Below are 14,583 nucleotides of genomic sequence, written 5' to 3' on the forward strand. Positions count from 1 at the left end.
AAGAGAGAAAAAAAATCAATAATGTAGTAAATCAACAGTAAAGTACAAGAAAAGTAGCCAGTAACAGCAAAAACACTGTATGGATCACTGGGGGAAATAATTGACTTGACTGGAGCCTTATTATGAAAGCTCATATTAGCACTAACAAAGCATTTGTCATACTAATAAATACATTTTCAAAGAAACACCAACACCATTTACATGGTATTAACAAAAGTATCTGGACACCTGTCATATGGTTTTGAAAAAAAGGTATGAAGCTGTCCATCACTCAGCAGCTAAAGGAGACCCTATTCTGCCAAAAAAACACACACTTACCAGTTACTGTAATCAAAATCAAAGGCAATGGTGACTTCAGCATCTTTTGCAATAGCAGCAACAGTATAAATACAAAGATGGACCATACCCTCTGAAATCATGTGCCGAACCTAGAACAGACACAGAGATGTTATTGAAGTGCAGTCACAGCTGTAGAACCTAAAGCTTTATAACCACAGCTAGAGTTCCTATTATTCATATTCATCATTATATATTTACAGATCTGTAACCACTTCTATAGCATGAGCTCAAGAGAGAATTGAAAGTTAAAATAAAAATTGTCTCAGTACAGTATTCTTTCCCTGAATATTAATCAAACCATATTTAAATAGTAAAGATATGAGAAAATAGATTGCTAAATAATAAAAAAAAAAAAGTAAAAACATTGGACAAATTACCAGGAAAAGCAGCAGAATTCACAAAGTTATATCTTCTATGTCTAACTCACTTGGAGATGTCTGAGCAGTTTTAAAGGTAGGCAGGTTGCGGGAATCAAATCTGACTGATATCTTTTAGTCAGCAGAAAAATGTCTTTAACCCTCTAACTGCTGAGTGTCAGCAGTAAGCCTATTACCTATGCGTCTGTAGGCTTATGGGGTAAGTATACTGCTCTGCTAAAGACAAGATTCAACATATAAGAGCCAACTCATTTAGCCTGCTTGCATTTGAAACCGTTTAGATGACTTAGAAAATGAGGTGCAACACTGTGCAAGATGCACAGCCATATTGTAACAACCCTTTTAATAAATAAAAGGACACGACTTACCTCTGCATTCGGTGTACATGACCTTCTTATAAATCGTGCATCGTTTCCAAAGGTACGGGCATCCACACACATCTCTAAACCGTTAAATTTAGAATAGAACAGCACAAAGGGATATGGTCTGAGAAAACACACAAATGCAAAATGATTACAATTTCTGCAGAATAAATATTTAGTAACAGAAAACGGATTGGGAATCAAAGTTGTTAGTTCAACTCATTCCGTGGTGGTGTATAGCCTCCTAGCCAGTGTGTATGGGGTGACATACTGTCTTCCCAACAACCGCTTTTGTTTCCTGTATCTACCTTATGTATAAATCCAAAGCTAGCTAGTGATCCTGCTCCTAAAGTCCCTAACGCAGGGATTGGGGTCATAAATATCCCCTAAAGGACAGCATTGAACTAGAAAAATGGAATTCGTTGTTTCCTTCTTTCCTCAGAACCATTGTATTAATTATCTACCATCTTTATGGTGCACCTCTTATTACTGAATCCAAGTAAAAGTGAAAAACAGAGCTTGCCTGTTGAATCAAAAGCAAAAATGTATTCACTAATTCTAAGTGCCTATTTTTTTTTTAATCTTAGGAACAGCTCTCACCTCTTGAAGAAGTGCCCATTGACCTCAAACTGCTGCCGTAGCATGACCTTTCCACGATACTCTATGACCAGGGTGTTAGGTGCCAGATCTTTTGCTGCCCGTAGTATCTTGCGATGTTTCTGCACACGGGTGACTCTTCCCAACTGTAACTGAAAGAACAATAAACTTAGAAGGTAGGAAATGGAAACCAAAATCGACCAAATTCCTACATAAAAATAGGCGCAGTGTAGACTGCCCCAGAGTAAACTTACACCGACATAGCAACCTATCTGTAAATTGTGATGCAAACTTAATTAGCTGTAGTTAGGCCTATGAGAGGTAACATTTTATTATTCATTGCTATGAATTACTGTTCCAGAGTAAAATGTACAACTGTATTAGGAAATCCCATCTGTGAAATGTTACACTCAGCAAATGTCCATGCATCTGCACCAAGACTATTACCTGGAGTCTGGATAGGACACTCAGTTCACCACCAAAGGAGAAGGGGCACACAGACGCACTTCTTTATTAAGTATTTACTAAGTGGCACCACAATTCTCAAATAGTGAACAAAGGGAGAAGGGAAAATATACTACGCAGAAGGTAAAGAGGGGTTTGCTCACCGGATGCAGTCAATTCGCTGAGCTTGCTAATTATTATAAATTATTCACTTGGATTTTTAGGTTACAAATACAGCCTATGACTTCAAAAAGGCATTTCTGCTTTGCTGTGTATCTGTCTTTATACATACATAATTAAAATGCAATACCTGCATCTGGGAGCCGACAACTGTATTATTACAAGCCAGCTCAGTCTTTTTTATCGTTTCACCAGCTGCAGCTTTGCCAATAAGCTCTTTGCTGGAGCGAACGTGACTCTCCAGCAGGTTCTGCATATCAGCACTATACTGGTTGGTGAAGGCTTCCTCGTACTGGTCAGTCCACAGCCGAATCCGATTCTCCCAGTCTTCCGTGGTGTTCTCATCCAAGGTGTGAGCGTCGGACGGAGAATTCTACACACAAACACATTTAATAAGATTAATGAGAGAAGGAAAACAGCATAGCGCTAAAGGAACAGTGCATTCTTTTCAAACTGTTTCATAATATGCAATGTCCCATGGTACCATCTGGCAGGTTGGCCAATGCTCATATTAGAATAATGTAACTATAGCAAGTTGCAGAAATTGCTCATATAGCAACACAGTATAAAGAAAGTGGTATTCTCTATGCACTTTTTTTGTTTCATTACAGATATCCATCTGCAGGCTTTGTTATATAATGTGTGTGTATCAAGCAAACAATATAGACAGATATCACAACATGGGCATTGGTCATTCTGAAGCTTAAGATTTTAGTTGTGTCCCTACAACATCTGTATGTGTACATTGCCTATCTGATGGCCAATCGTTTTTTTGAATGATCTACAAGACAGCAGCGGTAATGTTAATGAATTGCCAATCTATATATTCAACAGTCTGTGTTAATACCCTTTGTCTAGTATGAGACAATACCTCTTTGTAATGGCTTTAACTAAACATCTGAATATGCTTTTAGGGCACTTTCTTTTTTTGGTGTTACTGATGCTTTAAGAAAGTTATTGAAAGCTTCCTCTGTAGAGATGGCAAGTGATTGGGCACGGTGCCATATTTGAATGGGTTACAGCTGATGATCCTGTTCCCCAATGTTTTTGAATAAGGAGCTTTATAGTGTGTTCAAAGTGACTCATAACTGCAGCCAAAATATTACACTGCATTAGTGTTTTGCAGTGGTCTAAATGGTGCACCTAGTGGTGATATTTTTGCTGATGTGAAGAATTTGGTAAAAGTCAAAATATTTCAGTTAGAAAAGCAAAGAAAGTGCTTTACCTTCATTCTCAAGGACTTGCGTGAGCCTTCCCGGAAAGCCTGCAAAGAGTGAATTATAATTAAGGGCTACGGGTAAACTACCAGTCCTATCAAGTAAATGTAAACGAGAAATTCAATGCTGCAGCCCTCTAGTTGTTGTATGATTTATGATCAGCACACTTCATAAAGGAATACTTTAAGAAGGTTATTGAAAGCTTCCTCTGTAGAGAGGGCAAGTGATTGGGCACCATGCCATTTTAGAATGGGTTACAGCTGATGATCCTGTTCCCCAATGTTTTTGAATAAGGAGCTTTATAGTGTGTTTAAAGTGACTCATACTAATACTGTCATGGGTAGTAATCCTCAACCAGCGGCTTGTGAGCAACATATTGCACCCCATCCCCTTTGATGTTGCTCCCAGTGGCTTCAAAACGGGCAAGTTTTGCTTGCATAAAAACCAGGTGTACTGACAAACAGAACCTCCTGCAGACTGCCACCTATTAGCCCTGTCCAATTACCAGAAACTGCGAATGAGCTTACCCCAGGGCAGGCATACAGCCCCAACATTAATGTAGGGTAACCTCCCAGTACCCCAGGTTCAATATGAATGGCGGTTGTTATTGGAGGAAACGGTTGGCGGATTTACTTGACAGTTATGCATCCAAGAGTGAGGCCAACATACCTTTATTTTCTTTGCTTTGGGAGTAGTACGAGCCTTTTCAGTGCTTTTCTTTCTTTTTTTTGGTTTACTTTTTCCAACCCGGTTGACTGTGAGAGTAATGCTGGTTGGTGTGTGTTGAGTTGCTGTGTATAGCACAGTGGATGGAGACAGTTCTTCATCCCAACTTTCTGTAGCGCTACTTTCACCTCCTGAACAAGGGATTACAATTTTGTCAATAATCATATAATGGAGAATTGAAGTAATTAATGTTTTCACTGTGACTTAAAAAAAGCTGGGCTCTTCATCAAAGACTTCTCTTGGGCTTTTGCCTGTCTCTGGAACTCTCTGCCTAGCCCTATCAGCCTCTGCCCTTCCTTCCAAATGCTCCCTAAAGACTTGCCAAATTCAACCAAATGCTTTCAAGAGAAGTTCAAATTAACCTTAACCTTTAAGATTGTAAGCTCTTGTCAGTAGGGACCTCTGGTCCTATTTATACTCTATAACCCTGGTTTATTGAATTATTGTGGGACCCCTGTTCATTATAAATTAATATAAAGTGCCATGTAACTTGCAGTGTTTTAAACATTGGTCAACGCAGGGAGAAGGGTGCTCAGTGGTGTTGCCTTTTGCTAGTCTGCTATAAGGCAGACAATTTAGTGTGTGATATATTCTTGCCACAGTGCCATTCCTACATATGAGTGCTATATAAGAATAATATAGTAATGCAGACTGCACAGATATGCTGTGTGCTGTTCTTTGACAAATGTATTATTGGTTACATGGAAATGGAGAAAATAAGGTTGGTTCATGTCAGGTAAGTGTAGGAGCAGTTCTAGCATTTATAAAAGCTACAGAGTGAAACTGATGGGAATCTGATCATCAAATCATATTCAGTGTATAAAGAATGTGTTTATATATGGACATCAGAGCAACTAGACATTTAGTTATTATGTCTTTAACATCACAGAATAAATATACAGCACAGCATCAGTGTAGCCTGGCCAGTTTTCTGGGTTTGTGCAAAACTGACAACTGCTGTCAGATATTGTAATATTACCCTAGGTGTTGAATCAAAACCTTTTACACAGTAACTGAGCTGCAGTGCGCCACTGGTAAACCAACAGATACATACTTGCCTATGATAATTATTCTAAACCATCAGAAATATTGCTTTTTAGGTTTTTGTGCACACCTGTATGAGCCCTAATGAGGGCTATCTCTCTATATACAATAAGAGAGACAGAAAACATCAATATGGCTGCCCATACATACATATGTTGTATCGCCAACCCCTTGGATGTTGCTCCCAGTGGCCTCAAAGCCGGTGCTTATTTTTGAATTTGTGGCTTAGAGGCACTATAGTATCTTTTTTACTAATCATAAATGAACAACACAAGAACCAAGCCCTTGACACGAAATGAAATACAAGTGAGAAGATGATATGCTATGAACTACACCTCTTACCTGAGACATTGTCCTGCTTCCTGTGATTAAGCTGGATGACTTTTCCACGATTTGCACCCCTAGGAATTGTAAAAAGAAAAGCAGAAAATCTCAATATGGATTCAGAAAATGGAGCTGCTAGAGAACCACTGGCCAAAGATCCCATTTGAATATTAGGTCTATGGGGATTTAATATTTAATATAAAAGCATAGTTAAAGCCAACTTACTTGCACTTCTCGCATTTGATGAGAAACCCTTCCTGGGAAAGGCTGCACTGGCACCAATTGGTAAGGTCTTCCCCCTCCGAGGAGCTATCGCTTTCCCCAGAGTTCTCCTCCTCATCCGGTGAGTGAATACCGTTGTGCTCTGCTCGGGGGATGACTGCTTGGACAGGTGGTGATGCAGGAGGCGTGGGTGGTGGAGGGGCACCATAGTTGTGGTCCTGTTATGTGGAGTGGATATATTTTAACCCATTTAAGTTTAAACATAATAAGGATAAAAGATGTTTTTTTATTTTAAAGCCCAAGTTTAACACTAGAAGTATAACCTTATATTTAAATGAAAGTATATAAATATATGGAACCAGCTAAAAACACGAAGTCATAACATATTCAAGTAAGTTTATTTTGCACATATTTCAACCAGCACCCCTTTATACATGCCCGTAGAAGTGGGCACAGCAAATACACAAATACATTGCTCATCTCGTTAAGAAAAAAGTTTCATGTTTACACACCATACTTACTGCATATGGCAGACCTCTGTAGCCATGACTCTGGGTGCCAGGGTAGTTATGGGTAGCATAAACAGTTTTCCCACTTACAGCTGGGCTAGCTTCTACTGATTCAGGGCTGCAGGGGAGAAAAGGTTTAACATTTAGCTATCGCAGAGTTCATTTCCATTCATAGTAAAAATGTTAAGCGGGGTGTAAAATAACCCTCATCGCTCAACTACTACTCCCATTATGCCACTGAAAGATGAACCGGGGGAAGCTGGGAGTTGCAGTTAACAACATTTGAAGCCATGAACTGCAACATGAAGCGATAAAACTTCCTAACACCTTGGTTTTATTCAACCTAAAGTGCTTATCACTTGAGTCGTTTTTGGGAATTGTAGTTAAAGCACAAAGCCAGTTGGTGGCAGTCTTGCAGCAGACAAGGCTTTATCAGGTTAGGCCCAGCCCCTGGAGCCCAAGGAGATGTGAAAATTGCATCTTATTTTCCTACAGATTCAGGCAATGTCAGACACAGATAAGAAAAGAGACTATTTTAAGAAATATTACAGCGCTCACCTGAGCACACAGGGAATAGGCACGTACACAGCCGCAGGCTACAGGAAGCAACGCAGCTGGATTATTTGCGCAGCTACAGCTGCATATACACTCTCTGGGGGTTTAAGACACTGAACCCCAAAAGTGATGGCTTTATATAGGTATTTAAAAGGCAAAGCCCTTGAGATTTAAACAGTGTGGGAGTATTAATTTATAAATACAAGGCAACATTTCCTCCTCGCCCAGGGGATGAAAGGACAAAACTATGGCACTCCACCTGCCGAGAATACCACGTTAGCCGTGCTTCTGGCGTTGCTGGGAGTTGTAGTTTTTGGCAGCTGGTAAACAGGTAGCCCTGCTGAAGGAATTTATAACAATGCAGTGAGCGGAATGCAGCTCCAACGAGCATGACATTACAGCCACATAGGGAGCCTATGGGGGGGGGGGGGGACCCAACCAAGCATTGGATCAATGAGGCTGAAAGCACATAAGTCTCAACTGAATGAGCTTGTATAGCAACTTGAAATTGGCAGGATAAAAATAATTTTTATAATTGAATTCCAATAAAGGCCAAGTAAAACCAATTCACACTGTAGAATGTACTTATGCTGCTGTTCCAAGCAGAAAGGGTAGTAACTTTATGCCACCGAGTTGATAGTGTACCTGCAGGCAGATACTACAGCCCTGAAGCATAAGAACATACAGCAGAACACAAAGGAGCTTAAGGCTTTACTTGTTGTTTAGTAAGGGATTTATTGTGTACACCGAGTACTCTATCCCTCAACAGCTGCCTTAATGCATGAGTGGAAGCAGCCATGTTATTTGGGAACCTCTGCACCATTTACATGTAATCACTACTACCACTGCCCCCAAAGTTATCCTCTGTACACATTACCAGCCTTTCTCCCATACCAGATTCACGGCTGTATTTTCCTAAAATCATTCCGCTGCCTACAATGAAACAAGCTGAACAGGCTGCTAAAGTAGAAGCAACTTCATTTGCCAATAAATCCAATATTATACCCAAATACTCACTCTGATACCACATGGCACTTATTCCCTGTGCATTTATATATATTTATTTATTATAACACTTGTCCTCCCTTTGTGTAATTTTGTATTTTGTAAGATTGTACAGCACTGCGTACCCTTGTGGTGCTTTATAAATAAACTTAAACATACTGAAGTGGTGGGGGTGAAATGTCCAGGATGGAAGTAGGAAACGTGAAGAAAGTCCTGAGAAAGCAAGTTGTTTTAAAACAGATGGAATAGGGTACAGGGTCAAGGAGACTCAGATACAGGAAGTGGAGAATCTGGGGAAGAAGATGCCACAGGAAATTATGGCTGGCACTCCTCTTCCAACCTTTCTGCACCGCCATCTTTATTCTCTTCCTAGGGACTCCTGGCAGCTGTCCTGGACTGGGCACTAGAAATAGCATACCTTAGAGCCCTGCAGAGGGTCCGGTACCAGCGGGTCACCTCAGCGTGCAGGTAGGATTTTCAGATACAGGTATAAATGTGGGTCTGCAGGTTGCAGGTTGCAGGTCGGTTAGGGGCCCTATCTATATTCCTTGTATGATCTATATTTTACTACTTTAAACATTTAAAAAAAAAAAAAAAAAGTCTACCCCAGCCCACATCTGATGTCACTTCCTGTCCGCCGCAACAGCATTCCCTGTCTAATGGCAGTCAGTGGGTCGCGGACTGGGTTGTGGGTAAGGCAGTTGTGGGTCGGGCAGCAGGTCCAAGCGAGTAGAAATGCGGGTTGCAGGTCCGAGTTTCAAAAATTGGTTCCGGCAGGACTCTAGCATATGTGTAGTAAAGTATAAGCAGAAATTTTAGAATATTGCGCACGGTCAAGGACAGCTGTGAGTATCACTGGGAGTACAAATGTACCCTGGGGCAGTCAGGGGTAAAAGGTAATTTATTTCAGAAAGGGGACGCTAACAAACTAACAGCCCCCTGTGAATACAACTTTTCTTGTCCTTTAAAGGAAACAGGGCAGAGTGTGCTTACGTGCACAGAGACACGAGAGTGCACTTTTTTCTTACTCGGCAAGAAAATCACACAAAGAATGCATCTGATTACCCCTTTAATGGAACACTGCAGTCTAGTTAAAATGCAAAATATACAGAAAAGAAATGTTCCATGACACAATGAGGTTTGTCTGTTTAAAGGAAAAGGAAGCCGAGAGGCCTTGCTTAAGAAATAAGGAGCATTTTCCCTTTAAATCACCGTGCAATGTTGTGAAGTCATTTTGTCAAGGGAAGTTTAAAAGACAATAAAATACAGATTACTGCTAAGGTTTAAGAAAGCAGAAAGCAAGAGAAGGAAGACATAAAGTCTTGCAAAATGCAGAAATTCCAAAAAGTACTTTTTCTTGCATAACAGGGTATAGCGTGCTAAAGGCCATGAACTCAATGCACAGATTCTATACAACTGAAAGCGAACACGAGACACCAAATGGATTTCAAAAGTGAAAATGTATAACCTCTTCCCATATATCTTGGGATTAGTTCACTCTCTCAGAAACCTGTACTCACTCTGATCCGGCGGCCATGTCTGAATAGGATGTATCTGGTGTGGTGACTCCCAGAGGGATTGCAATGCTCATGACGTCCGGCACTGCGGTCGGAGGGAATCACGGGGTCGGAATCGCAGCGACTGACCACACCGAGGGCGGGGAGCCGCAGAGCCTCGAAAGACACTTCACGGACATGAGGAAACCTGCAAATAAACCATCGTCTTCACTGGTTTTGTCCAAATCTGATATCTGATTTTTCATTTAGTTACATAAAAAAAGCAAAAATGACAATCAACACGTGTCTCAATATTCATCGCTGTGCATGTACCAAGGCAGTGGCTTCCAAACTGTAGGAGCTTTGTACCCTAGGAAGTGCCAATAAAATGAATTTGTGTGGAACAGCTATAAGGATACACAAATCTGAGGGTAAATGCTTATTTTATAGTATTATGTAGTTCTGAAACCAATCAAGGGTGACTGTTCCAACCACAGTTTCTTATACTTGTAACCATGTTATCTCATAAGATAGGTGGGCAGGGGCTTGGTTACAGTAGTAGTACTCAGTGCTAAACAGAAATAACAGCTTTGGTCTTTATAGAGGGTAGATTATATGTTAAAAAAAACAAACAGAACTTGCTTCCAGATAATCCAAGGCCCAAGAGCAGCCAAGTCCAGGGGAAACGTTCTGATACACATCAGTAAGGCCAGGGCACACAATCCTCAGTCTGTTACACACATGCCAAACCAATATCAGGGTAAGGTAAACGGCAATATTACAATAAGGCAAAGCATTCAGAAAATGTGCTTAAAATTAGGATGAATCAGCAGAGCGGCTTTTGCTGGTAACTGTATATTTATGGGAACGGGTCTGCCCACTTTATGCTTTGCTGCAGACGTTGCACATAACCTTTCCCTCGGTTAGGCAACCTCTCCGAAACCTCCATTCCCACATTGCAGCTAAGATAGTTTCACAATGGGCTCTTAGGATGACAGTAAAATCCCCAAGCTCAGTTTTTACAGCTTTAAAAGGGAAAACTAAAGGTCAACAAAGAATTAGGCTACATATGCTACACCCAGTGTTGAACTGGGCTTCTTCCAGGGCCCCACCACAAAATCTTAGACAGCAGAGCCATTCTCCAATCTATTGTAACTTCTCTCTTCACTCACTATTCTATTAATCACTTCTCCATACATACTCGGTCACCTATCCTTCCATTTCTCCACTTCATTATCTTACAGAAATGGGACTGGCCATGGTACAGGCATTCAAGGCAAATGGCTGGGTGAACAGAAGGGCCCACTGACACCTTGGGCCAGCCGATTCCCAGCACCTGCTCTGAGCTTCTGTCACTTACCTGAGCTTAGGGACTGTCTCACAAATACATTTATATACAATGTCAATAGCACATTATAAGGAAGATGGCCCAATAAGATCCCTTGGAGAACTGCTGTGGACAAATATGAAGGCCTATATCTGGGATCCCAACCTTTTTTACATTCAAATGTAAAAATGTTCCTAGGGGTGCCAAATATTGGCTATGATTGGTAATTGCATAGCCTCTATGTGGACTGGCAGCCTACAGAAGGCTCTGCTTGGCAACCAGTGAAAAACTGAATTTTCCATAAAATAAATTATGTACAGAGGGGGCATTACCCTCTCTCTTGGTACCAAGTACCACCATGCTACTCCTAGGTGTACAATTACACAGAGATGTGCAGTGTCATGGGGGACATACATGAAAGGTTAATTGGGGGGAGCCATAAAATGAATTAATAGGTGCATTCAGAGCATGGGACTGTTCTTCACACACAAAGGGCCCTAGCAGAATACGTTCTTTGCGACTTGTCTTGCAGGGCTGTTTTCGACTTGTAAAGGCTTTGTGCTCAGTTGAATAGCAGTTTTGCTGCAAATTGTATGGCCTATATTGTGACTTACATACCTGAGTTTAAAAAAAAGATGGTTGTTTTCGTGCAAATAGGTACATGGGGGAGGGGCAAAGGAACAACTTGGCACTTAATTTATATTCAAGAGGTATTTAAAGTGACATTTTACCAATTGTGAATTTAGAAAACGATGCATGTATCACTATGTAATGAAAACCACATTTTTGGTTCAACCGTTTTGGAGAATATAGCAAGCCTGACGATATATCAGAGCAGAAGGTAAGTTCCTGAGAATCAGCATCATGGAAATCCCCTGCCTGGAAAAAAACCTTTTAAAATCCACTCTGCTAAATACAGGATTTGGGGTACAGATAAAGACAGGGTCCATGAAAATAGGTCTTTTTTGTCCAGCAAAATCCAGGGCTGCCAGCAGTCATGGGCTAATTTACCAACTCAGGTACTAAGAACTATACTGCAGTCACTAATGGCAACGTATCGGCAATCAGTTTTGATCAGACTTCTATAAATTACAAGTAAATATCTGAGCAAAAATCCAAGCATTTAGCATCTCTACTAGTGAACCAACCCCTAATGTTCTCTGTAAGCTATTAAAACCAATACAAAGGGATGATAAACAGGGGAAAAAACAGATACTGATTTTGTTTAGGGCAACAGCTACCACTATTTCCTTAAAAGCAGAATGTTCAAGAAAAGTAAGAGAACTTTCACTTCCCCAAACTATTGCTTATGAACTGTAACCCATTCACATTTGGCCAAATTACTTTAGTTAAGTACACACTTAGATTCTATTATTATCTATTTAAATATACAGAAGAATTTTGCTTCCACACTGACATTCAAGGCCAAGAAAGTAGACGTATTCAATTATTTATTAAAACAAAAATGAATGTTACAATTTAGATTTACTTAATGTCAGCCTTGGAATCATAGCACCAATACATGGTTGGGGAGATCCACAGCTTGCGAGTAGCCAGGCCACAACTAAAGGATCACAGTCCATTTTCAAAGTCTATTATGCCTACTGTAACATTAAGGGCCATCTTATCCTCTTATACCTGCTACAGGTGCCACAGTCATTGTTTCATCCCCACTGCTACTATAGGCACCATCTCTCCCTACTATACCTGCTATCCCACAGCCCCAGTCCCTTCCCAGAGGCTATTATCCCCCCACTGCTACTATAGGCACCATCTCTCCCTACTATACCTGCTATCCCACAGCCCCAGTCCCTTCCCAGAGGCTATTATCCCCACACTGCTACTATAGGCACCATCTCTCCCTACTATACCTGCTATCCCACAGCCCCAGTCCCTTCCCAGAGGCTATTATCCCTCCACTGCTACTATAGGCACCATCTCTCCCTACTATCCCACAGCCCCAGTCCCTTCCCAGAGGCTATTATCCACCCACTGCTACTATAGGCACCATCTCTCCCTACTATATCTGCTATCCCACAGCCCCAGTCCCTTCCCAGAGGCTATTATCCCACTGCTACTATAGGCACCATCTCTCCCTACTATATCTGCTATCCCACAGGCCCAGTCCCTTCCCAGAGGCTATTATTCCCCCACTGCTACTATAGGCACCATCTCTCCCTACTATACCTGCTATCCCACAGCCACAGTCCCTTCCCAGAGGCTATTATCCCCCCACTGCTACTATAGGCACCATCTCTCCCTACTATACCTGCTATCCCACAGCTCCAGTCCCTTCCCAGAGGCTATTATCCCCCCACTGCTACTATAGGCACCATCTCTCCCTACTATACCTCCTATCCCACAGCCCCAGTCCCTTCCCAGAGGCGATTATCCCCCCACTGCTACTATAGGCACCATCTCTCCCTACTATACCTGCTATCCCACAGCCCCAGTCCCTTCCCAGAGGCTATTATCCCCCCACTGCTACTATAGGCACCATCTCTCCCTACTATACCTGCTATCCCACAGCCACAGTCCCTTCCCAGAGGCTATTATCCCCCCACTGCTACTATAGGCACCATCTCTCCCTACTATACCTGCTATCCCACAGCTCCAGTCCCTTCCCAGAGGCTATTATCCCCCCACTGCTACTATAGGCACCATCTCTCCCTACTATACCTCCTATCCCACAGCCCCAGTCCCTTCCCAGAGGCGATTATCCCCCCACTGCTACTATAGGCACCATCTCTCCCTACTATACCTGCTATCCCACAGCCCCAGTCCCTTCCCAGAGGCTATTATCCCACTGCTACTATAGGCACCATCTCTCCCTACTATACCTGCTATCCCACAGCCCCAGTCCCTTCCCAGAGGCTATTATCCCCCACTGCTACTATAGGCACCATCTCACCCAACTATACCTGCTATCCCACAGCCCCAGTCCCTTCCCAGAGGCTATTATCCCCCCACTGCTACTATAGGCACCATCTCTCCCTACTATACCTGCTATCCCACAGCCACAGTCCCTTCCCAGAGGCTATTATCCCCCCACTGCTACTATAGGCACCATCTCACCCAACTATACCTGCTATCCCACAGCCCCTTCCCTATGGCACCATCTCTACCTACTAATGGTATTATTCTAGTCCTGCTAACACACTAAATACATTTCTAAACACTCCTTACCAGATTGCCCACCATAAAACTCATCCCCAACATTCATGTGCTGCAATAGCAAATTCAAAAACATGACAAGTATTGAGCCTACACTTATAGGAGACAACTAATCCATCTATATTTCTGCAGAACCCTACTCTATTTCCTTGCCCTAAAAAAGCTCTACCAATGCTATTATGACCCATTAAGCAAGTCTGCAACATTTTTTTACACTGCACAATCCATCAAAAAAAGAGTTTTCGAGAACAAACCCAGGGGCCTACGACATAACAGTTTCTGAAGTGCCAGTCAATGTGACAATGTGCTATTTGGCAAGTCTCATCTGGGGTTTACATGCTTTTCTGGAGGTTATGAAAAGGTATTTGGGTTAAAGGTAAATCCAGTCTAAGAAACTATTACACAACAGCTTGGGGTCTCGTAGCTTCGGGGGTAACCAATCGCTGCAATCACTGAGTAAAAAGACCATTAAGCTAGAAACTAGGAATTATATCTGCTGAAGAAGCTTGGGCTTCTGGACCTGTTGGCACAACTTGGGCAAACAGTGAATTTCGGTATCTGAACTTCCATTAGTCCCATGATGCAACTGCAGAGTTTCCAATTAAGACAGACACATTTTTGGGCAAACATTTGAAAATAATAATACGGAAGTAAGACCCGCCAAAGCTTTACTCCGCTTCATGTT

The 14,583-nt window shown here is 41.8% G+C and overlaps 1 protein-coding gene across 6 annotated transcripts in view; it reads right to left on the reverse strand.

Annotated features, from left to right (window-relative positions):
• Positions 1-14,583, reverse strand: part of setd5 (SET domain containing 5) — a 57,227-nt gene that overhangs the window by 16,265 nt on the left and 26,379 nt on the right. The window contains exons 3-13 of one of the 6 annotated variants that reach the window (XM_012961697.2): positions 9,422-9,605; positions 8,507-8,682; positions 6,354-6,459; positions 5,836-6,050; positions 5,629-5,687; positions 4,186-4,373; positions 3,525-3,563; positions 2,430-2,672; positions 1,679-1,827; positions 1,085-1,202; positions 319-428 (exon numbers count right to left, since the gene is read on the reverse strand). In XM_012961697.2, coding sequence (XP_012817151.1) covers positions 319-428; positions 1,085-1,202; positions 1,679-1,827; positions 2,430-2,672; positions 3,525-3,563; positions 4,186-4,373; positions 5,629-5,687; positions 5,836-6,050; positions 6,354-6,459; positions 8,507-8,550 — 1,271 coding nt within the window. In that variant the 5' untranslated portion in view covers positions 8,551-8,682; positions 9,422-9,605. Of the gene's footprint in view, positions 1-318; positions 429-1,084; positions 1,203-1,678; positions 1,828-2,429; positions 2,673-3,524; positions 3,564-4,185; positions 4,374-5,628; positions 5,688-5,835; positions 6,051-6,344; positions 6,460-8,506; positions 8,683-9,421; positions 9,606-14,583 lie in introns of all 6 variants that reach the window. The other 5 variants (XM_012961696.2, XM_004914108.4, XM_002938389.4 and 2 more) reach the window with 5 other exon arrangements.

Source organism: Xenopus tropicalis, chromosome 4 (genome assembly GCF_000004195.4).
Source record: "Xenopus tropicalis strain Nigerian chromosome 4, UCB_Xtro_10.0, whole genome shotgun sequence".
In the NCBI taxonomy this organism is placed as follows: Eukaryota; Metazoa; Chordata; class Amphibia; order Anura; family Pipidae; genus Xenopus; species Xenopus tropicalis.